Here is a 22,710-nt window from a genome sequence, read left to right on the forward strand (position 1 = left end):
TCAGACACCCCACGACAACAGTCCCAGGGCACACACCAGAGGTCAGATACTCCACAACAACAGTCCCAGGGCACACACCAGAGGCCCGGAGGGACCCCTCCCTAGCAGCCCGACTGGTTAAAAGGCCATTTCTGAGCTGGTCAAGCAGTACGTTACAAATAAAGCTCCTTACCCTAATACCCTTAGTTAGAACTTAAAATGGAACCTACAGACATGTTTATCATTTCTTAAGAAACATGGTTTGTTTTCCTCGGAGAAATTTACTTGAAAAAGGCAGGTATCTTGAAAGAAATTTGTTAGACAGTACAGCACACGGGGAAGAAAATGCCTCCACTTAGAAACTTTAATAAGTAAACATTCTTTAGTGTCAACGGTGGGGAAGCTGTAAATGGGTGGCTGCCAGCCAGACCCATGCGCTCAGTATTCCTCCCCTTCTTCTGCCTCTGCTTCCACAGAATCCACGCCCACCTCTTCATAATCCTTCTCCAGCGCTGCCAGGTCCTCCCGGGCCTCTGAGAACTCCCCTTCCTCCATGCCCTCTCCCACATACCAATGCACAAAGGCCCGCTTGGCATACATGAGGTCAAATTTGTGGTCCAGGCGGGCCCAGGCCTCTGCGATGGCGGTGGTGTTGCTCAGCATGCACACGGCCCGCTGCACCTTGGCCAGGTCTCCCCCAGGGACCACGGTGGGAGGCTGGTAGTTAATACCCACCTGCCAGAGGAGGAGAGAAAATAGTGAAGTTTATATATATTACCTGAGAAATGATAGTTTACTATAAACTCGAACTGTGGATCCCGCTTAAATCTAAATGCTTTAGGAGATGAATAATCAACTGCACAAAGCAACATACTCAAAGATTGTAAAGTGCTTACTTGTACCAGTAATGGCCAAACTGGAAACAGAATATATCAAACCATCATATACCCACAATGCAACACAAAGAATGAGAATCCTATAATCCTGGTATGTCATGTAAGTCTATCCACAATATGTTGTGTATGTAGTTAAGGGGAAACTGACTGGAATCTTACAGTGTAGAAAACACCCACGTAGCAGTAAGCTCTGAGGAGAACATGCTGTAGCTAAGGATGATAAACATTCAGGAATATGCTAAGGTGGTGACCCTTTCACACCCTCATGAACACATGGCTGTTAGCTGCAGCTAGACTCACTGGCAGACCTGAGCTGGGAGCAGCAAGGACAAAAGATACAATGGACCCTCCCCTGATCAAGCAGTATATTCTCACTTTAATGAAGAACATGTATCCTTTGCTCCTCTGCATCCCTGTCAACCAGCATCACCATAGAAGAGGAACAGTGTGTCTCGACTCTGCAGGGACCTCCTGTTTTATGATACAAGCTTCACAAGCTTCAGGGACAGTGCAGCTTCTCAGCCTTCCATAGTTCTGATACTCACTGTGTGACCAAGGGTGACCCTGAACTCCCTCGAGTGCCGAGACCATAGGCATGTGCCACCATGAATGCCAAGCTAAAACTTACATTTTTAAACATGGAAACTAGTAACACCACCAGTAGTACTATCAGTAGTAGTTACTACTAGAAGTAGCAAAGAATGTGTGATAACCAGTGATACTGACCAAAATATAATAATAAAAGCAAACAGACCAAAGACCAACACCTCAGATTAGCAGCGTCCACTCGGTGTTGGTCGACCCTACTCTTAGGGACAGACAGCCCTAACTTGTACAACCCATAGGCCAGCTCTTTACTGCTGAACCAGAGGTTCCTCTGGGAGCAAACCTGGGCAAGGCATAGCGAGTAGCTGGCAAGAGACACCCCCTCCCTTGGAGTCCTCACTGACTGAGAAGATATCATCTGCCCACTTAAGGTTTGGTAACTGGTGGTTTTAAGAAAGGGTCCCCAGTATTCTTTGGAAAGGATACGTCACTTAGCAACTTAATTACGACATGTGCTTTCTTTGGAGCCTAACACGGAGAGGGCAGTTTTGCCCAAAGCGACAGCCCTGAGGCAGAACCTGTTGTTTACTGGTAGATAGAACTGTCCCAGCACCCAGTCCTACCTTAAAACCAGTTGGGCACCAATCCACAAACTGGATGGTGCGCTTGGTCTTGATGGTAGCAATGGCCGCGTTGACATCCTTCGGGACCACATCCCCCCTGTACAACATGCAGCAGGCCATGTATTTGCCATGGCGAGGGTCACACTTGACCATCTGATTGGCTGGCTCAAAGCATGCATTGGTGATCTCTGCCACTGACAGCTGCTCATGGTATGCTTTCTCAGCTGAGATGACCGGGGCGTAGGTTGCCAGCGGGAAGTGTATGCGAGGGTATGGCACCAGGTTGGTCTGGAATTCTGTTAAGTCCACATTCAGGGCCCCATCGAACCTCAGGGAGGCTGTGATGGATGACACGATCTGCCCAATCAGACGATTGAGGTTGGTGTAGGTGGGACGTTCAATATCCAGGTTCCTGCGGCAGATGTCGTAGATGGCTTCGTTATCCACCATGAAAGCACAGTCGGAATGTTCCAGCGTCGTGTGCGTGGTCAGGATGGAGTTATAAGGCTCCACGACAGCTGTAGAAACCTGGGGGGCCGGGTAAATGGCAAATTCCAGCTTGGACTTCTTGCCATAGTCCACTGAAAGCCGCTCCATCAGCAGAGATGCAAACCCAGAGCCTGTGCCCCCTCCGAAGCTGTGGAAAATGAGGAAGCCCTGCAGCCCCGTGCACAGATCGGCCTGTGGTAAAATCAGAATATGAGAGTCAATGCCTACAAAGCCACACTCCGCCTTCCACACCCTGCATTCATGACCCCCATTTCTACAGACTGATGCAAACCCAGACTGTCTACAACGTACACACTGCACTTTGAACACAACCAAGACCTATGGATGCAACTCAGCAGAGGCTATGTAGTAAGCCATTTTGGTAAACTTAAGATTCTTGATTCTAACACTTTTGTCCCTACTACCCATGACCCTCTTGACCAGGACAACCATCACATGAAGCCTCTTCTGCGATCCTCTTACCAGCTTTCGGATCCGGTCCAGAACCAGGTCGACAATCTCCTTGCCAATGGTGTAGTGACCTCTGGCATAGTTGTTGGCTGCATCTTCCTTCCCAGTGATCAGCTGCTCTGGGTGGAAAAGCTGCCGGTAGGTTCCAGTGCGCACTTCATCTAGAGAGAGATGGCATATGTACTATGAGTCTTTCAGACAAGGGCCATTCAATTGTTATGCACGTGTGTCAACAGCTTCTCCTATGAAATACCTGCATACACATATATCACTGAGTACACATATCATACAGCACGTACAACTCTTAATTTTCTCACCCAACAAAGTTACAATACTACATACTATATGTATATGCACAGCCTATCTACTCTGCACAGATCTCTGTGCTTTCCTGAGACACCCCACTCTCCCAGGGCCCAGGCACCTACCGACCACAGTGGGTTCCAGGTCCACAAACACTGCCCTGGGCACATGCTTGCCAGCTCCAGTCTCACTGAAGAATGTGTTGAATGAGTCGTCCCCGCCACCAATGGTTTTGTCACTTGGCATTTGACCGTCAGGCTGAATACCATGTTCAAGGCAGTACAGTTCCCAACAGGCATTGCCGATCTGGACACCTGCCTGCCCCACGTGGATAGAGATACACTCACGCTGGAAACCAGAACAGAAACATGAAACTGCATGACACACAAATACAATTTTGTGTAGTGTCTTAGTGTCTATTTTCAAACTTTATTTACAACAATGCTCAGGGACTCCTTTTATCTCTGTTAAAACTGACTGCTACCAGGAATGGTTGTGTAGGCCCATAATCTGAGTACTCAGAAGATTAGGTAGAGTCAAGTCTAACCCTATCTCAAAACACACACACACACACACACACACACACACACACACACACACACAGGGCGAGCAGCTTGTTCTGCTCTAAACTTGCCCTATTTTGATATATAGTTTCACTAACTCTTGCTAGCCTCAAACTAGTGATAAGCCTCTTGCCTCAGCCTCTCAAGTGCTAAATTTAGGACATACGCCATCACACCAGGCTAACCATACTCTTTAAGTAGCAGATCACCCAGAGCATAAATGTTTGCCACTCTTCACATTATTAAAGTTTAAGACTTGGACTCCATGCAATGTCTATAACTAGCTCATCGAGAAGTTACAGAAAACAAAAAACAAAAAATCCAAAACTACGTGGTGGCCAGACTAAAGGATAAGAAAAGACAGAATAGGTCCCAGGTCACCATGTCTTCCATCTGCCCATCTAGACACACCTTGCTTTCTATTTTTCTGCCAATTTGTTCTTTTCTGTTCTACGACAGGGTCTCACAATACTCCTCTGGCTGACATGAACGCACAAGGATATTTTGCCTCCATTCCTGCACAGCTTTCCATGGATGGCAGACTGTATAGCCTAAAAGTCAAATAAACCCTTTCCTCCTCAGAGTTGTTTTGGTTGTTTTATCACAGCAACAGAAAGAAAACTAGAATACGTTCCCAAATTCCATGCACATCAAAGATTGTGTAAGAACAAAATGATAGGATTGAAGTGTCTTAGTAATTTTTTTAATGAAAAAACCAATGATCAAGTCAAGTGTAATGATACATGGCAGTAACCAGCTTAATTAGGGGGCTACTATGGATTAGGAGACCCTGTCTGACCCGGCCCACGCTGTCACACATTTGGGCGCCAGGTGACCCGGCCTGCAGGTCAGTCAATGGGGTCTGCAAGGGAGAGCAGGGATGGAGGGGCAAAAGATGCAAAGAATGAAGACAGAGTGTCTGATCAAGATCCATTTGTTGAAAGGAAATCATGAGTATATAAGCACAAGCTGGGGAACGCAGCTGAAGACACTTTGCCACGTGCACCCTGCAGCTGGGGGCACTAAACAACAAAACAAGATATGGGAGAAAAACAAGATGTTTATCAGAGTGTGCTCAGCTGTTGTGGGCTGCTGGAAACAAGTCTCTCGTCAGGGTATATGGCTCGAGATGGCTGCAAAGATGGTAGCCGCTTTCTGCTAGGACTTGGCTCCCAACATCTGTCATAAAACCAAACACATTCTGGCTGTTTAGACCTAGATCTTTATCTGGTATTTGTTAGCATGTGTTCTTTTTAAGTGAATATAGATTTTTAAAAGGTTCCCTGCTTAGGGCAGGAGAGATGGTTTGGTTAAGCTCTCCTCTTGCAGGGACACCCGTGACTGCCTCTGGGTGTTCAATGCCCTCTTCTGGCTTCTCTGGGAAACAGACTTCATGAATACATACTTCTTGCAGACACACCTACACATTTTAAAACAAACCAAAAACTTAAGGTTCTCAGTTTTACTTTTTCCCCCTTAAGGTCTTGTAGCCAATGTTGGCCTCAAATTCACTACCTCAGACTAGTCTTGGACATCCAAGTTTCCCACCTCGGCCTCCACAGTGCTTGGGATTGTGGCAAGCCTAGCTCAGACCTACCTTCTAACGGGAACAAACGATTCCACTTATAAACCACCTAACATGACAAACGGCAGCAGGCACAAAACACAAAAAACTTCTTTGGGAAGTTGGGTGGAGCTAGTGGCAAACTTGTGATCCTGACAGAGGAGGCAGAAGGCAGGCCTATCAGAGTTCAAGGGCATCTTCCCTACACAGTAAGCTGAGATAGTCTTAAACTGAAGCTCTCTGGACTCAGTAACTCTCACTTTCCTACGGCCAGAAAGCTTGGTAGTTTCTAAAACCTTCTGGAACCCATGTCATTGACTGTTTTCTCAGTCAAGGGCACTGGTTTCGGGAAAACACAAAAAGTTCCCTCTCCAAAAACCCATATCTACACTCTCTTCTTGAGACCTGGAGTTGGACAAGGCTGGGGCTGGAACTCTTGCGCCTCTTTCGTCAAGCGCTGCAGGGCTGGGACTGCAGGCAGGTTCTACATCCCAAGGTGCATCTCGCTCTTCAGAGACCTCAGGCCTTGAGGAGATGCCAGGCTCTGAAACCTAACACCCCCACCACCCCAACTCCACTCCTGTCCGGGACCTGGGAGAGGAGATGCCAGGCTCTGAGATCTAACATCTCACTTCCCCCGCCCCCGACCTGGCTGGGTTCCTGGGAAAGGAGAGGCGGGCTGCTTCGCTCGCCCACCTTCACAGAACCCCAGACCCTGAGGAGATGAGGCTCTCTCTTCCATAGGGCCCACCCTGTCCCGGGGTGCTCTCACCATGCTGAATTCCTAGCAGAGCACCTCAGCCGATCCTCAGCACTGCACCTCAACCGCCGCTCGTGCGTCCAACGGTCCAGGCCGGATGCTCCGGGTATTTAACGCTCTCTTCCCGGGTACTCATTGGTCCAGAGTGCCTCAGAGGCAGGCTTAGGATCCACATCTCATTTAGGATTGGATGTGGCTAGATTTGAAGTGGTGTCACTTTCTGATTGGATGTAGATTTGGCGGGAAGGCTCTGGAGTGGCTGGAGGGGAGAGCGCTTAGGATCCGGAGACTGGAGGTCTGTGCATCCCCAACATCCGGCTTTGCGCAGGACAAGTGGGGCGCTCAGGTTTCTGTGGTCTGCGCATACGTGACCAGGGGAGGGCTTTATGGCTGTGCACCCCCTACCATCCTACCATGTCTTGCCTCACCTCGTCTCGCCTGATGCAGAAAAGCTCTCTGGCCAGGCCTGAGGGAAGGGGATATAGGCCTTCTCCCAAAGATGTGAGTTTCTGGGCGCCTGTTATGTACATCGTGGGAAGACAGCACCAGTTTGAGAGTCTGCGTGAACAGTCATCTGGGCTTGGGTATGTAGCTCTGGGTAACCCGGGATGGTGTAAGGTGAACTCTGTCTTAGCTTGCCTCAGTGCTGGGACTACAGGTATGCGCTATGTATGTGGGGGGATCAGTATTCAGTGGACATACCTTCCTTCTTCAGGATATGCAACTGCACGTAATTGAATTGAAGGTTATATAGCATATTGTGGCTTTTTTTGGCATAAATTTCCACATCCCCCCCCCCCCCCGCCACCAAGAATGGATCCGAACTTTTGAATACTAAAATGGAAATCGATAGTTTGTAAAGCTAGAGAGAGGTCAGCTGTCCTTCGTCCCTGTGTGTGTACATTTATGACTTTTCGTGTAACTAGGATCAAACAAGATTTTTTAAAAACCACCTTACTGAGATTTAATTATCTTACCATACAATTACTCTTTTAATGTGTGTGATTCCATTAAATCGGGAACTTGTAGGCTCAAGTCGTGCTCCTCTTCTGGCCTCCTGAGTAGCTGGGACTACAGAAATGTACCACCATACTTTGTTTTTGTTTGTTTGTTTTTTGTTTTTGTTTTTTATGGAAAAGAGTGTTTTAGCTCGCAGTTTGAGGGTATAGTCAGTCATAATGGAGAAACCATAGCTGCAGATTTTTTTAAAAATGTATTTATTTCTTGAGTCAGATGTATCCTGGTCTGCCTTGAACTTGTTATGCAGCCCAGGACAGCTTAAGACTTTTTTGATCCTCTTGCCTCTACCTGCCAAGTGCTGGTGATATAAACCTATATAACCGTGCTTGGTTTATGTGGTATTGGGAATCAAACCCGGTTTATCTTGCATGGCAGGCAAGTACTCTATCATCTAAACCATGTTCCAGGTCATAGGCACCCCTGTTCCCGTGTATCCTGGTTATCTGTTAACTTAGGAGTTGCCCAGATCAGATAGGGCTGTGAGCAAGCATATGGGGGATTGTCTTGGTGAGTGACTGACGTAGAAGGCCCCGCCTACTGTGGGTAGCACTGTTCTCTGGACAGGTGGTCCTGGGCTGTCTAAGGATATTTAGCTGTGCAGAGTATGAGCAAGCCCCACTAAGGAACGTTCCTTTTATGGTCTCTGCTTCTTCAAATTCTTGCTTGGGTTCCTCCCTGACTTCCCTCGGGTATTGACTGACCCGGAAATATAAGCCAAATAAATCTTTTCCTCCTGTTAGTTGCTCTTGGCCATGGTGTTTGTTACAGCCACAGAACGAACACCATGTGTCTCTGGTCATTTCTGATAGAACACTGAGTTAGTGTTCTGGGCCAAAGAGTACGGGCAGTTTTCTGGCTCTGTGGATAATGAAAAGTTGCCTTCCCCCAAAAAAATGGTATTATGTTTCGCCTTCTGAAGGTGGTGTCAGGGTTGTCAGTTGCAAGCCTCATTATATTTTGTCACTAAGGTTACCAGGATTCAGAACCTGAGTGTCTGGATAGGTAGGCCATCTTGGACCCAGGGTCCAGGTCAGCATACAGTTTACAGCTGAGGGTTTGGTGTTCGGATGTGTAAAGGAAGATAAATGACTGGCAAGCAAAGGGGAAAAAGGCCCTTGATGGGGAAGCTGAGGTGGAGCAGATGCGGGTGCTGGGGGTGGTGTGAAGGCCACGGCCGTGCTTTTATTGCTTGCCCTGCTCTGGAAGTAGCACTCAGGTGTATGTGAAGCCCGGAATGAGTCTCCCTCACGGAGCTAGCGGTGGTGTTCAACTCTGTTCACCAGGATCTCCTACGGAGGAGAAACCCATCACCTCCACAGACTAGGATTGTTCTCATTACACAGAGAAGCTCCTGTGGGCAGCTTCTCTCCTGTGGACAGCTTCTCTCCTGTGGACAGCTTCTCTCCTGTGGATGGCAATCCAGGTTCACAGTAGTGGGAGGTGGGTGTTTGGTCAGTTTTTTATAATGACATACTGAGCCCTGGGAAAGATTTTGCTTGAACGATAAAGCTATAAATATGAATGAAGGATAAGATCTGGGTTAGATTGATACTGGATAGGCAAACAGTTGATAAACAGAAGGACTGCTGTGGTAGCTGTGTTCCTGATGGAATATCGGAACTCCCCTCTGTGGTTAAACATGGCTGCAGCTGCAGCCAAACCGTTCCCACTAGATCAGAAACTGCAGTACCCACATCTGTGTGGAATATTTGATGGTCTGCGTCCTCAAAAGACCTAGTGTCACTGTGGATCTGATGCCCCCTCTGTGGGCTTTCCTAGAGGCTCATGTAAAGAAATACTGTGAAATGCAGATCCAGTTCACCGTGATTCGGGAGGGAAATAAGGTCACCTTACTCCATCAGAACACCACCCACCTCATACATATTCATACAATTTTCTTTAAAATTCACAGCACAATGCATTGGCCTACTCCCTCCCCTGGGAGAGCCTAGTCCAACCCATCTGTCCTTCAGTGTTTGCTTATAAAGCTCTGATTAAACTGTCTCAGTTGACAGAGTACTTGCCTAGCATGCATAAGACCCCAGGTTCTATCTGCTGTATGTGAAGCCCGGAATGAGTTTCCCACACGGAGCTAATGGTGGTGTTCAACTCTGTTCACCTGGATCTCCTACGGAGGAGAAACCCATCGCCCCCACAGACCTTGACATCATTTACACACCCAGGTCTCAGAGAAGCTCCTGTGGGCAGCTCCTCTCCCGTGGGCTCCATCTGAAGCGTGGTGTAAGAGACATGGCGGCCATGCCTGTATTCCCAGGGCCAGATCAGGAGTCAAAGGTCATCCCTGACAGCTCTACACTTGTCTGGGCTACAGGAGACCCTGACCCACAGAACACAGAGAGAAAGGATAGGGACCAGGAATATAAGACTAGATGAAATTAGGAGAGAAAGGCTTGACTCCAGGAAACTCTCCCTACCACAGTTGAGATTCACATTGGCTGTTCTATTAATTTCAGCACAGCTGATATCTTTTAATTTTGCTTTACACAAGTATCTTCATATAAGGCTGAAAACAAAGTCTACAGAAGGGAAGATATTAGTGGAAACAGTGGACTGCCCATTGTCTGGAGTCTTGACCTTCTGCTTGGTTACTTCCTGTGGAGATAAAGGCAGCAGCCTGGGGACCCACTTGGTAATACACCTGTGCAGCTGTCCGAGGGCTTGGCTGTCGTACAGCAAGCTAGCATGCCGGCCAGGTGTCAACAGAGCGTGCGCACACTGGGTGTGCTATTTAAATTCTTAGAACTACTCTGATTTCTTTGGCTTAGAAACCAGGACAGGATCTCAGGACAGATGGCTTCATAATGAGTTTTTCTCCCCTTTCGGCTGGAGATTGTATTAGGCCTGGCCCCTGTCAGCATAGTTCAGCGATTCAACTTGAAGACTAGTCTGACACCAGGAAGGTACAGCCATCAGCAGCTAATGCTTAACCAGTAGCACACCAAGCATCCCGAGACTGCAGAGGAGACGTGTGTTCAGGTGGCAACTTGCTGAAGTGTTCAGGGTTAACTTACAGTTTCAGTCGGACTCATTTTTCAGATTGTCTGGTGGCAGTCTTCCTGGATGCCATGCAGAAGCCTGAGGTACACTTGCCCACCTCGGAAGTCTTTGGTTACTTTGGTGTGTATGTTTTCTGGTTTGATACAAAGTCTCATTATGTACCATATGCTGGTGTCATATGCCTGTCCCTCTTACCCTGCTTTCTAAGTGTTGTACAGGCTCCTGCCGTGCAGCCTGCACTGGCCTGACATGCTGATCTGACACTTGCTATATAGATCAGGCTGGCCTTGAACTCACAGAGATGCACCTGCCTCTGCCTCTAGAGTACTGGGGATTAAAGGCGTCCCCGGCCACAACCGGCGTGGTTTGGAATTCTTAACCTTTCACAAGACTATCCACAGCCTCTGGTGCTTACTCCTTTGATTGCTTAAAGCATATTAACATCACTCAGCCAGCCAAGGATTCAGACCCGGGCTCCTTGATTGTGTGTAAGTGCGTGTGTGTGGTGTGTGTGTATTTTATGTGAGGTGCTCAGAAGTCAGTCACATATAGCCAGCTAAATCCCCACCCCCTATTTTGTTTATTTGTTTTGATTGGCTTCCCTCACCAAGTAGGCTAGGGCAGCTGACCAGATCTACCTGTCCCGCCTCTACCTCTGCCTCTGTAGTGCTAGGATTATGAGTATATGCCACTATGCTGGATTTTTCCCCCTTAAAGTGGTTCAGGGATTCTAATTTCTGTCCTTGTGCTTCAGGGCAAACACTCCATCCACTAAGGTATCTCCACATTGCACACAACAGTCTGGAGACTTCTCTCTCTATTACATTGTCCCTGAGACCTTTGATTCTACCGTCTAAACCTCTTGTCGAGGACCATTGATTTGAGATAGTCTTATGTGTGCATAGGGCCCGGCCTGGGGCTTATCAGCCTCATCCTTTTGCACCCCAGCCAATTTTCTCTGGGAAACTTGCATGCCATGTGTGAGATCAGATCCTGCCATTCTCCTGTGGGAAACCATCCCAGTTTTCCCTCTGGCTGTGAGATGAAGTCTGGATTCCTGATGTGGTGTACAGAGCTGTTATCTCCCTTCTTGGAAATACGCTCGTGTGTGTGTGTGTGTGTGTGTGTGTGTGTGTGTGTGTGTGTGTAATCAGTTAGCCATTACATCAGAAAGTATTTCCTGAGTTCCTGAGGGTCTATTCTGCTCCAGGCTCTGGAGATCCAGTAGTGGCAAGACAGTCCCCATCCTGTGCACAGATGCACACTACACGTGGAGACAAACAAAGGCATAATTCCAGGTGGTGCCCCACTCAGGAGGGAGCTCAGGCTGTACCACCCTTGAAGGCCTTTGTCAGGAACACTTTTTGTTACTTGCTACTCAGTTGCTTGGCACACATCAGATGCTTGGTGAGTCTTTGCTAACTAGATGACTGTTCCTTCCCAATTATAAATGAATTGACGGCTTTCGCTAATAGGGTACGATGCATACACACGGGATACATAGGGAAATGAAACTGGAGAGAGTAGGAATAGAGACCAGTGACGGTCCTTCCCGTTCCAGCACTTGTGGGTTGGTGCACACTGTTCTGACCTAGGTACTTCAGTCAGTTAGTTTATTTACTACAAATCACCAAATTCTTACAGATAACTTGTCCAACACATTGCTGATCTATTAGTTTTTCTTCTCATCTGCTAAGAAAAGTAAACCGAGAAATGATTTTGCTTGGACAATGGTGAAATTAAAAGCATTCTGTGCAGTTAAAGCCCGTCAAGGAGAAAAGTGTGCATGGCCTTTGTGTCATTTCTTTCTGAAGAAACAAAAAGTGTGTGTGGAGGAGGCACAGGGATGGTGGGCAGCCGCACTAGTGGCCTGGCTTTGCCTCGGGAAGACATTTCAGGAAAACAACGTTAGGGAGGAAGCATTCGTTCAGCCTCGCAGTTTGAGGATACAGCCCTTGATGGCAGGGAAGCGATGGCAGCCTGTGAGATGGAGTGTGAGAGTGTGAGGCAGAGTGTGTGAGTCGGGGTGTGAGGCAATGTGTGAGTGGGTGGGCACGCTCTAGTGTGAGTGTATGTGCGTGGGGTGGGGTGTAGGTCAGAGGACAGACCTGTGAAATTGCTTCTCTAATTAATGTAAGCCCCAGGACTGAACTCAGGTCCGTAGGCTTTTGTGGAAGGTGCTTTTCCCTGCTGAGCCTTCCGGCTGGCTTTACTCTCTCTGTCAGCCTTGGGATGGGGCTGCCCACTTTCAGGATGTGTCCTCGATCTTCAGCTAAATGTCTCTAAGATGTCCTCACTGACATGCCCGATGGTGTGTCTCCTAGATGATTATACATCCAGTCAAATTTACACTGGAAATTATCTCTAAGAACACTGTTAGTGTACAGTGTTTCCTTGTTTGACGCACCTACCTTTGCAGTGCTTATTAATCTTGAATGAGTTACTCTTGAATTACTATTAAATCAAGTAATATATCCCCGTGCAAGAATTAGTAGAACGGGGAGGCCCTTCTAACATTTGGAAATGGAACAGTCACAATGTCTTCCGCCTTTAGGTTTGGTGGAAAAGAACATTTTTACCACCTTACCATAAAGCCAAGTAAATCCCAGCAAATAATACAATTTCTCAGAGCTCAAATGCCTTCTGTGCTTTTTGATTAAGCAGTTTGTTACACTCTGAGGTATCTGGTTATATGCTTTGTGTGACTTGTTCTGTCTGGGCTGAAGGAGGCTTCTGGTGAGACACTGAGCTCTGAGTGTTCACTTACTTAAGGATTCTTAAATCTTTACAGTGCTCCATGCTTTTGTGGTGGCTGTGGGGGATGACCCAGTGCTTCTGTGAAAAATGTTAGATTCCAAAACAGTCTCAGCACACACAACCTCCAAGAACAACTAGTTATCATCAGTCTCTGATATCTCTGTATTGTCTGTCCATACATACATACGTACATCCACCCATCCATCCATACATCTGTTGTTTGATTCTCAAAACATGAGAAACCCTTGAGCTGTGGAGTTAAAAGGCTCTACCTCAGGATATTTTGGGTGGATGCTCTTCCTGCTAACCCACAGCTCCTGTCTCCGCAGTTCCTTTAGGATTTAAGTGACCAGTTTGTCTAGTAAGCCAGCCTGCAGCTTGCCGAGGTGCCGCTGCCTCCCACTGATGGTGTAACCACTCACTGTCGCGTGGAAGTTCACTCACACACAATCTCACTAATCTCTTCTGCAGTGTTGAGGCTAGACCCAGGACCTGAAGGGGTAGAAGATGTCCTACCTCTGTGCTGGAAGCCCTTGTTCCTCTCACTCACTTCCAAATGTTTCAGCAGTTACAATGTACCTATCCTTGCCTGAGTCTGAATATTATGCAGCCTACACTCCAGTCCATGAATTAAGGTGCAAATGAATAACTAAATAGTGATTCTAGGGTCAGAAAACTATATGTGTGTGATGAATTCCCATATGACCTTTGGACTTATAGCCTTCATGCCCCAGCTGCTTAACAATGAAAAGGCTCCCCTCCCTGTGGCAATATGGACAGACATATTGAGTGCACCATAGACTGAACTCATCTGAGAGGTGGCTTCACACACAAGGAAATATTTTTATGGCAGCCATTTGGATTTCTAATTCTCAAGGCCTTACATGTTTATTTTGAAAACTGCATTCGGTATTTTCAAGGTGCAAGAATGTACCATATCCTGTGGTACAAACTTACAGAATTTTAGCAAAATTTTAAAATCATATGAGTTGTTCCTTGGGTAGAGTTATGGCATTCTCTTGTGGTTACCTCATTCCGCCTTGGCCTTTCAAGCATGTTACCCTTGACACAATTTGGAGTTTGGAACTGCCTATGAAAACACTAATAATTTATTTTTTTTCTATTTGAAAAGTCCCTAAACACAAATTGATAAACTCCCAGAGAACTTCATGGCAGTTTGCAAGCTAGAATTTCAATTGCCAAGACCTATATTCAGAGTGTTGGAATGCCAGAAAAAACACAGCTGTTAGCCCGTATTTCAAGCAATCTGTATCTCATCTTCTTGGCTGGGGAGATAGCAAAAATGGGGTGAAGGTTAGATGCATGCCTTTTATTTACTTAGAGAGAGGGGGAGGGGAGGGAAAAGGAGAGAGAGAAAAAGAGAGAGGCAGAGAGACAGAATCAGAGACGGAGGGAGGAAGAGCATGCATGTGTGCCTGTACTTTGAGCCCAGAAGACAACCTTGGAAGCCATTCATGATTCACCTCATTTTGGGGGCGGAGTCTTAATATCCTGGAAATCACCAGGTAGTCTTGGTGAGCTGGCTGTACACTCCCGGATCCCAACCATCTCCACTTCTCAGTGCTGGGTTCCAAAATGTGCCATCATGCTTGGCTTTTTATATAGGCCTTGTATTGAATGTATGCCCTCATGCTTGCAAGGCTAGGTCTTCACTCACTCAGCAGTCTTCTCAGCCAGATCTATGTCTTAAAGAGCCAAGTTCTGAGACAGAAGGGTCGTATCCCAAACAAACAAACAAACACAGCAACTCCTAAACCAAAACATCAATCCATAATGTCAGAAGTTTTAAATGATGGCTCATTTTGAAAGGATTCTTCCTTACCAAAACAAAGTGACAGGATGCACAAGCCTGAGGTTTTTTCTCTGACCTTAATTGTCTTCTAGAACATTCTTGCATCTTGTTTTAGTTATTATTTGAAAGTCTGGTGTCTGGTTGTCAGTCTCATGGAAGCATCAATGAGGAAGGTCTCATAGGCCAGCAGCTGTGGCCAACACAGCGGACCATTTTCATAAACTAAATTCTTGGCACAGTCTGAGCTTGGACAGCATGTGCTGGCCTTGATGTTGCTTAGCTGTATTGATTAGCTTTAATTTGTAACCTGACAGTGTGGTAGAATAAAGGAGCTCGTGTTTTAATGGGGGCATTTGTGATGCTCTGAGATACACCAAGCTGCATAAATAGTAAGGTAACATAGTTCTGTGCATGTGGAGAGTATCTTTGGATTTCCTCAGTGTCTTGAATTACTGACTAACATGTCCACATATCTGACACCGTCATGGCGTAGGTCACAATGTGTGGAGCTGGCCGCAGTAGAGCTAAGTGAAGCTTTGGGCTATTTGTAATTTCCTATGCTCAGAGTCTAACTCCAGCCAACGACTGGTACAAACTTCTTGTATCTTATGTGTTCTGAAAAACTCTCCCTTGAATTGTTCAGAATATTTGAGTGTGTATGTGTGTGTGTGCATGCACACACACACATGAGCACATGTTCATGCCAGTTCTCACTTCTTTTATCAATGTCTTCACTGGTCTGGAATTTACTAAGTTGGCTTGGGCAGCTGGCCAGTGAGTCAGAGAGATCTTCCTGCCTCTCTGTCCCTAGAGCTGTTGTCCAGTAAGCACACACCACCATGCACTGCTGTTATATGGGAATGTATCTCAGGGCCTCACATGTGGGCGGTGAGAATTTTACTAACTGGGCTATCCCCCTGGCCTGTGAGGTATTCTTAGAAAAAAAAACTCAAACCCAACTAATCTGTTGTTTACATTCTCAGTCAGCTTTCACTGTGTCTTTTTTTATGTTAACCTTTTGCATATCATGTGTTGATTAATCCTCTCACAATTTCTTTCTTTCTTCCTTCCTTCCTTCCTTCCTTCCTTCCTTCCTTCCTTCCTTCCTTTCTTTCTTTCTTTCTTTCTTTCTTTCTTTCTTTCTTTCTTTCTTTCTTTTTACATGAAAAGTAAGTTCGGGAAGTATAAGGTCTCACAGTGAATGAATCGCATGTGTAGATGTGCCTTCATCTTTTCTGGAACCTTCTTGCTAGGCCACAGGGGATGCTTTGAGGTACTTTAAGACAGCAGAGTCATAGCTGTGGATCATAACCACAATGCATGTGCCTCTGAACCAATGGGACCAGTGATTTTACAGGACTCAGTGAATTCCCTTAAGGGCCTGTCTCTCTCTCTCTCTCTCTCTCTCTCTCTCTCTCTCCCTTTCCCTCTCTCAGATGTAAGGTCATATATTATCAGCACCCAAGTAATCCTTCCATTTCAGAAAATGAAAGCAGCTTCCAGTCGATAATGGCAACCAATATCAAAAGTCTATTATTCCCTAGTCTCAAGAAAGTTATAGCCAGGACCTAAACGGATCCATTTCCTGAATTAGATTTAATGATCTTCCTCCTGGCTTGTTGCTACCAGCTACTTTACTGAAAGTAATGAATGGTGAATGGCTTCTCTCAGGACTCGTTTTTGTCTAGGTGCCTGTGACTTTGAGTCTTTGTTCTGACATTTGCAGCTGCAATTTTAATTGGATTTGTGCCACTGTGATTTAAACCCCAGCATAGCTTAATGAAAATCATAAAACTGTTTAAGTAAAAAGAGACCTTAGAGACCAGGTTGTCCCAGAGTCTCACACAAACAGTTCCCAAGCCAAAACTGGTCCCAAGTGTATTGTTCTCCACAGGAAAGACCCATGTTGGGCTCTTAACAAGTTTTTGAATTGGTTGTCATTTTTTAAATGCATTGCAAATAAAAGATTCGTATGTTGGGCTGCTCATAAAAGTGGGGATGTAGTCAGTTGGTAAGATGCTTGTCTAGAGCATGTATGAAGTCCCAGGTCCAGCCCTCAACACCACATTGAACTAGGCATGGTGGTCCATGCCTAAAATCCAAGCACTGGGGAAAGGGAGGCAACAGGATCAGGAGTTCAAGGTCACCCTTGGCTTCATAGCAAGTTGGAAGACAGCCAGACTACATTAGACTTTCTCAAAAAATTATAATAAATAAATGATAATAATGAAATCCAACATTTGATGAAGATGACAAACTTTGGAACCCTGGGCAGTGGTGGGCTGGCTTTCCGGCCTCTGATCTCTGACTTCCTGCACCCGGTGTGGTCATCAGCCCTGTAGAGTGCAGGTGCTTCCTGGAGATAGGGCTGAGCTCTTCAGAGTGTCCTGACCCTGGCTCCTTCATTTGCATAGCGTGGCCAGTGATCTACTGATGCCAGTCTCTGTGGTGTGTTAGTGTTTCTTACTGCAGATGGATGAGTTACGAACGGACAGTATTTCTGACGGTCAGAAATGGAAAGGCAGATCACAATCCCAGAGGGCTTTGTACTCTCTACGTGCAAAAACCATATCTTCCTGCTATGAAGTGCTTTAAGGAAAGAACATAAATTAGTGTGTGGTATCAACAAAACATGTAAGGGAAGAATACACACAAACACCAAGTGTTTCAGCACTTTTATAGAGTCCACTTCATGTCTTCTCTTAGGCTCCTTATTGGTTTGTGTGTGTGCATCATGTATGTAAATCATATGCATACTTAACATGTGTGCAGGTGCATGTAAAGGCCCCAAGCTGATGCCAGGTGTCTTCCTTGACTGCTCCCCACTGTATTTATTGAGCAAGGTTTCTTCTCTGGGAGATGACCAATCCCAGCTGGTCTATCTAGCCAGTTTGCCCCGGGAATATCTTGTCTCTGCACTCCATTATGGGAATGTGGGCAGCTGCCATCTCAGCCTGACCTTACATAGGTCCTGGGGATCCAGACTCCAGTTCTCACATGTATGTGGGAAGCTCTTCACTCACTGAGTGGTCCCCCAGCCCTTTCAGAGGTTCTCATCAGCCTCTGCCGCCTTCCCTGCCTCTCCTTTGTGTTATGCCCAAACTTCTGCTGAATTGTGGATCTCAGTGTGCGCAGCTAGAAAAAAATGTTGAGTAAAGTTATTAGGGCTCTCTCTTTCTGTCCCTATTTCTGTTTGTCTGTCTCCGTTTCTCTCTCTTTCTCTCTCTCTTACACACAAGTTCAGAAAAACATTAGCCAATGATATTTACTTTTATTTAATCATTCATGTGTTTACCAGGTATTCCCTTTTACTTTTTACTATTTTTTATAACAGGTAGTTATCTCTTAGGGTAAATGAAGTGTTCATTCATATTCAAACACTAACAAAGGATAATTTTTTTTAAATTAAGGAATTAGGGGTGTATTTTCGTGGCACAATGTTTACCCAGAATGCCCAAGTCCTGGGTTCAATCCACAGCACTGCAAATAAATAATATACAAGAGAGAGAAAAGAAAAGTCTGCTTCCCCATCCTGTTCTTTTATGCATGTATATGTGTCAGGGGAGTGCTTGTACATGTATGAATATGCATGTGTATGTGTCAAGGATACACCTGCACGTGCATATGTATGAGGGTGCATGTATATGTGGCAGGTGCACACCTGCACACACATGTGTATGAGGATGCATGTATATGTGGCAGGTGCACACACATGTGTATGAGTGTGCATGTATATATGGCAGGTGCACACCTGCACATGTGTGTGTATGAGGGTGCATGTATATGTGGCAGGTACACACCTGCACACACATGTGTATGAATATGCATGTGTATGTGGCAGGTGCACACACGTGTATGAGGGTGCATGTATATGTGGCAGGGGAATACCTGCACACACGTGTGTATAAGGGTGCATATATATGTGCCAGGGGCACACCTGAACACACATGTATATGAGGGTGCAGTCCAGAAGACAGTTTTACACGTCTGTCCTCAGGCGCCCTCCACATCTCACACTGGGACCCAAGGCTGTATGATTAGGTAGCTGACTGCACAGCTGAGGGACCCGCCTGTGTCTGTCTCCCTAGCACTGGGCTCCTGAGCTGTGGCACCCACCCACAGCAGCAGTCTACATGTTCCAAGTTCTGAACACGGCAGTTCTGCAGGCCATGCAGAGAGTCTGGCTTAGTGTGCATTGGGGACTTTATGGAATTCCACAAATGCTTTGTCGGGTACTGTGGTTGTCATTTCCCCCCCAAAGGAAAATATTTTAAAGTGACTACCGTTCTCACCCACACGCTCAGCTCTTCCACACAGCCAGGATGATGTTTCTTGTCTTGTCCTGGACCGTGTGTGGACACACAACGGTTCCCTCTGTTCAGTCAGGTCCTCATGAAGGCAGTGGATCACTTTCCTTGTTAGTGACATTTCCCTTTAACAAGCCTCACACTACCAGGCTGTATGGTGCACAACCCAAAGTCCAGCACTCAGGAGACTGAGGGATGAAGATTACTGTGAATTAGAGGCCAGCCTGGGCTATAGAGTAAATTCCAGGCCAGCATGAGCTTAACTTCACATTTTAACAAATGTGAGGCTGTACAAAGTCAGTGGAGGGGCAAAGAGAGATGGATCCCAGTGGTGCGCCTCAGCCGGCGTTCTAGAAATCTGCTGTTGTCCTTGTTCTTAGAAGACACCACCTATGAGGGCCACTCGTGCTTGCTGTGGGTCTCCCTCTGGGCAGGGAGGACAAAGGGAACAGAAGCAGGCAGGGTTCAGACATCCGTGAGTAAGACGGAAGGACTTCCAGAGACCAATGCAGCAAGACAGCTCTACTCTGTTGTCCCAGGGGTGGGGTTATGAGTATAAGAGGAAAGGACCAGTTGGTCATAACATAGTACCCAATTATCATGCTGGTGGGAAGAGTTAATCTGTCATAGTACAGTACCTAATTGTCATGCAGTCGGGAAGCCAGAGCAGGACTTGTGTGCTGAGTTATGCTGTGTTTGCAGAGAGCCCTGAGCAAGGTTGTTTTTCAGACAAGGCCAGGCACCTGTGCTCGGGACACTCTCCAGACAAGGTCAGGCAGAGAAAGAGAAGCCCCATTGAGAGAGGGAGTCCTCCATTTGTGCCCAGTTCAGACGTGAGGGACCACAACCATAATAGCAGGGTTCTCCAACCGCTTGCCTACCACAGATCAAGCCCAAGACCCTGGCAACCCTAAATGAGAGACCCTCTCTAAGTCTTTTTCATCTGCATGTTTACATGATTACTGGTCACAAGAATGAGATCTGAGTCCCAGCTCTGGCCCAGGATGGAGACATGGCATTCTGAGCTGCTGAAAATCTGTAAGGTTACTGAACAGCAGAGACGTTCTGGTGAAGACAAAACATAATTGCTTCTTCCTTTAAGATTTCATCCGAATGGGCCTGTCAGTCACCTGCGTTCTTCAGAAAAGCTAGTGTAAAGCCTGCCTGAAGATGTAGCTGGGCACAACTGTGTCTCTTTCCACTTTCTGCCACCTCCCAGAGGGTGCTGCTCTGCAGGGTCCCTCAGCCTTTGCCCATTCTTACACTATTGGGCTGTTTTCCTCTGCAAGGTCCCTGTGTCCATTGGCCCCTCTCCTCCTTAGGAGGTGTCCCACCCTACCCTGTAAGGAACCCTGACTGGCTTGCACACTATGCTGAGTGTCTCCTTATAATCCATTTGACAGGAGACCTCAAGGGTGGGGAGCTGAGGACAGCTCTGGATTTCATTCACATCTGTAAGGAGAGCCTCCCTGCTGTGTCTCTAAAGTGCTGGAAGTGGAGAGGAGTGGGGGGGGGAAGGGGGGAAGAGTGGGCTCAGCTGTAAGATCTTATAGCCTGCCCTTATATGGCCAGGGTTCACCTCCCCTGACGTTTGCACAGCTTCACCACCTTGTTCAAACACACAAGCCTGTGGGAACACTGTGTGTTAAAGTATGCCTAGCAGATCTGCATGTAGGAAGTTCCTGTGGGCGTCCTGGAGGAAGCAGAGATAAATCAGAGAGGAGTTAGACTCATACAGGTCCCCAAGTGCCACAGCTGATCCCACACGGAGCTTGAACGCTAATACTAGGTGTGCTGGCTAGTTTTATGTCAACTTGACACAAGCTAGAGTTACCTGAGAGGAGGGAACCTCAATTGAGGAAATACTTCCATAACATCAGGCCAGAGGCAAACCTGTAGAGCATTTTCTCCGTGATTGATGTGGGAAGGCCCAGCCCACTGTGGGTGGTGCCACTCCTGGGCTAGTGGTCCTGAGTGCTATAAGAAAGCAGATTGAGCAAGCCATGGGAAGCAAGCCAGTAAGCATCACTCCTCCATGGCCTCTTCATTGACTTCCTGCCTCCAGTTTCCTGCCCTGCACGAGTTCCTGCCCTGACTTCCTTTGACAGTGTACAAACTATGTAGAAGTTATAAGTAGCTTTGGTCCAGATGTTTCATCACAGTAATAGTAGCCATACCTAAGATACTAGGTCTTCAGCGCCACCCTTCCTGAAGCAGATGTGCTGGGCCATACAGTCCTCCCATCAGCCAACGGGGGCGGAAGCGTGAGCTAAGTGACAGCTGAGAGTTATTCCTGGGACAGACTCGGACAACTACTGACCTGGAGAGCCGGGGTTCCCATTTGTGTTTTAGAGGAGGCCTGACTCCAAGGCTTGTGCAGCCAGAGGGTTAATGACACCACTCATAAACACCATCCTGCCCAGTGCTCGCACACACACGCACATAGAACAATCAGATTTATTATTTTGATCTGATAGGCATCTGAGGAGCACTCGATATCTGAAGATAAAGGAGAGTCTGATAGGAACTGCAGAGATAAGTAATGAAGGGTTCTGCCCGCACTGACTATTGATCCTGGAAGGACTTCTGCTAACTGAGTCCGGTGACTTCTGTGACAGCCCAGGAACAGTTAACACCTGATCAAGCAGGACTCACTTGGCTTTGTGAGTGGTGTGGATGAAGCCATGCCACGAGGGAGATTTTCTATAAAGAGAATCATTTATGGCGTACCCCCTGGGTTATCGTCCGAGTGTCTTTGAGTAGTTTGAGCGTGTCACCTAGGTGATGAATAATGAACAGGGGCAGGGAGATGGCGGACGAGGGAGGAAAGGCAGAGAATCTAGATCCAGACTGATAAGACGGGGTTCTAAATGTTGGAGCCCCGTGGCACATGACCCCAGACAAACCCCACAGCCTCCCCGTGTCTCTGGGGCTCTGCCCGCAAAGTGCAGATGTGGGTTCCCACCTCATGGGGCTACAAGAACACAATGGTAGAGCAACAGATAGTGAAATACCTTGTAAGACTTACAGATGTTCACTGAATCTTGCCGTTGTTCTCGGCGTCACTAGTATGCTGCTGTAGTGCAGCTTTTCCTCTCAGCATAGCGTGGCCACTCCATCACCACCATGGAACCGAGACGACTTGGCCCCGTAGTCATGACAATAAAATAAAATGACACAGGATTTATGGCAGCGAGTAATGGTAACCCAGGTTCCTTAGTAAAACCAGGAGGCACTAGAGCCCCACATCAGACTCCTCCCATTGCTCCCCCCTGCTCCCTGGTTGCCTGTGGTCTAGCGTGAGGTGTGCTAGGGCAAATGGGAGGCAGGAGGCCAGACAAAGGGGCAGCTTTCAGGTTGTTGGCATGGTCGGCCTTTTTGCTAATACCATTCTTTTTTGTGTCAGCGGACACTCCTCTAAGAAACCTCTCACTCTACAAACAGGCCCTCAGCCTCACTGTTCATTAACCTGGGGTCACTTTGCTCTGTTCTGGATAGAATTCCTATCTGAGGTAAAGAGACATGTGTTCCCATCTCCCCATGAATGGCGTTTTGACCCACACTCCTGCCAGGGAGCTCTCCACTCCCCGATCTCAGACTC

The 22,710-nt window shown here is 47.0% G+C and overlaps 1 protein-coding gene across 1 annotated transcript; it reads right to left on the bottom strand.

Annotated features, from left to right (window-relative positions):
- Positions 1-329: 329 nt before the first annotated feature.
- Positions 330-6,255, bottom strand: LOC114612597 (tubulin alpha-3 chain). Its single transcript, XM_028757564.1, has 5 exons — positions 6,207-6,255; positions 3,433-3,655; positions 3,017-3,165; positions 2,045-2,725; positions 330-714 (listed from the first exon to the last, which is right to left on the bottom strand). Exons 1-5 carry the CDS (start codon positions 6,207-6,209, stop codon positions 418-420), a joined length of 1,353 nt encoding a protein of 450 aa, XP_028613397.1. The 5' UTR covers positions 6,210-6,255; the 3' UTR covers positions 330-417.
- Between the last annotated feature and the right edge of the window lie 16,455 nt (positions 6,256-22,710).

This window comes from Grammomys surdaster, unplaced genomic scaffold (assembly GCF_004785775.1).
Source record: "Grammomys surdaster isolate TR1022 unplaced genomic scaffold, NIH_TR_1.0 126176, whole genome shotgun sequence".
NCBI classification, from domain to species: domain Eukaryota; kingdom Metazoa; phylum Chordata; class Mammalia; order Rodentia; family Muridae; genus Grammomys; species Grammomys surdaster.

Excerpts from the sequence above, each read along its gene's own strand:
- LOC114612597 (XM_028757564.1), bottom strand. Across the intron at positions 3,166-3,432 it reads CCTGGAACCCACTGTGGTCG|ATGAAGTGCGCACTGGAACC; the intron begins GTAGGTGCCTGG and ends ATCTCTCTCTAG. Across the intron at positions 2,726-3,016 it reads TGGACCGGATCCGAAAGCTG|GCCGATCTGTGCACGGGGCT; the intron begins GTAAGAGGATCG and ends ATTTTACCACAG.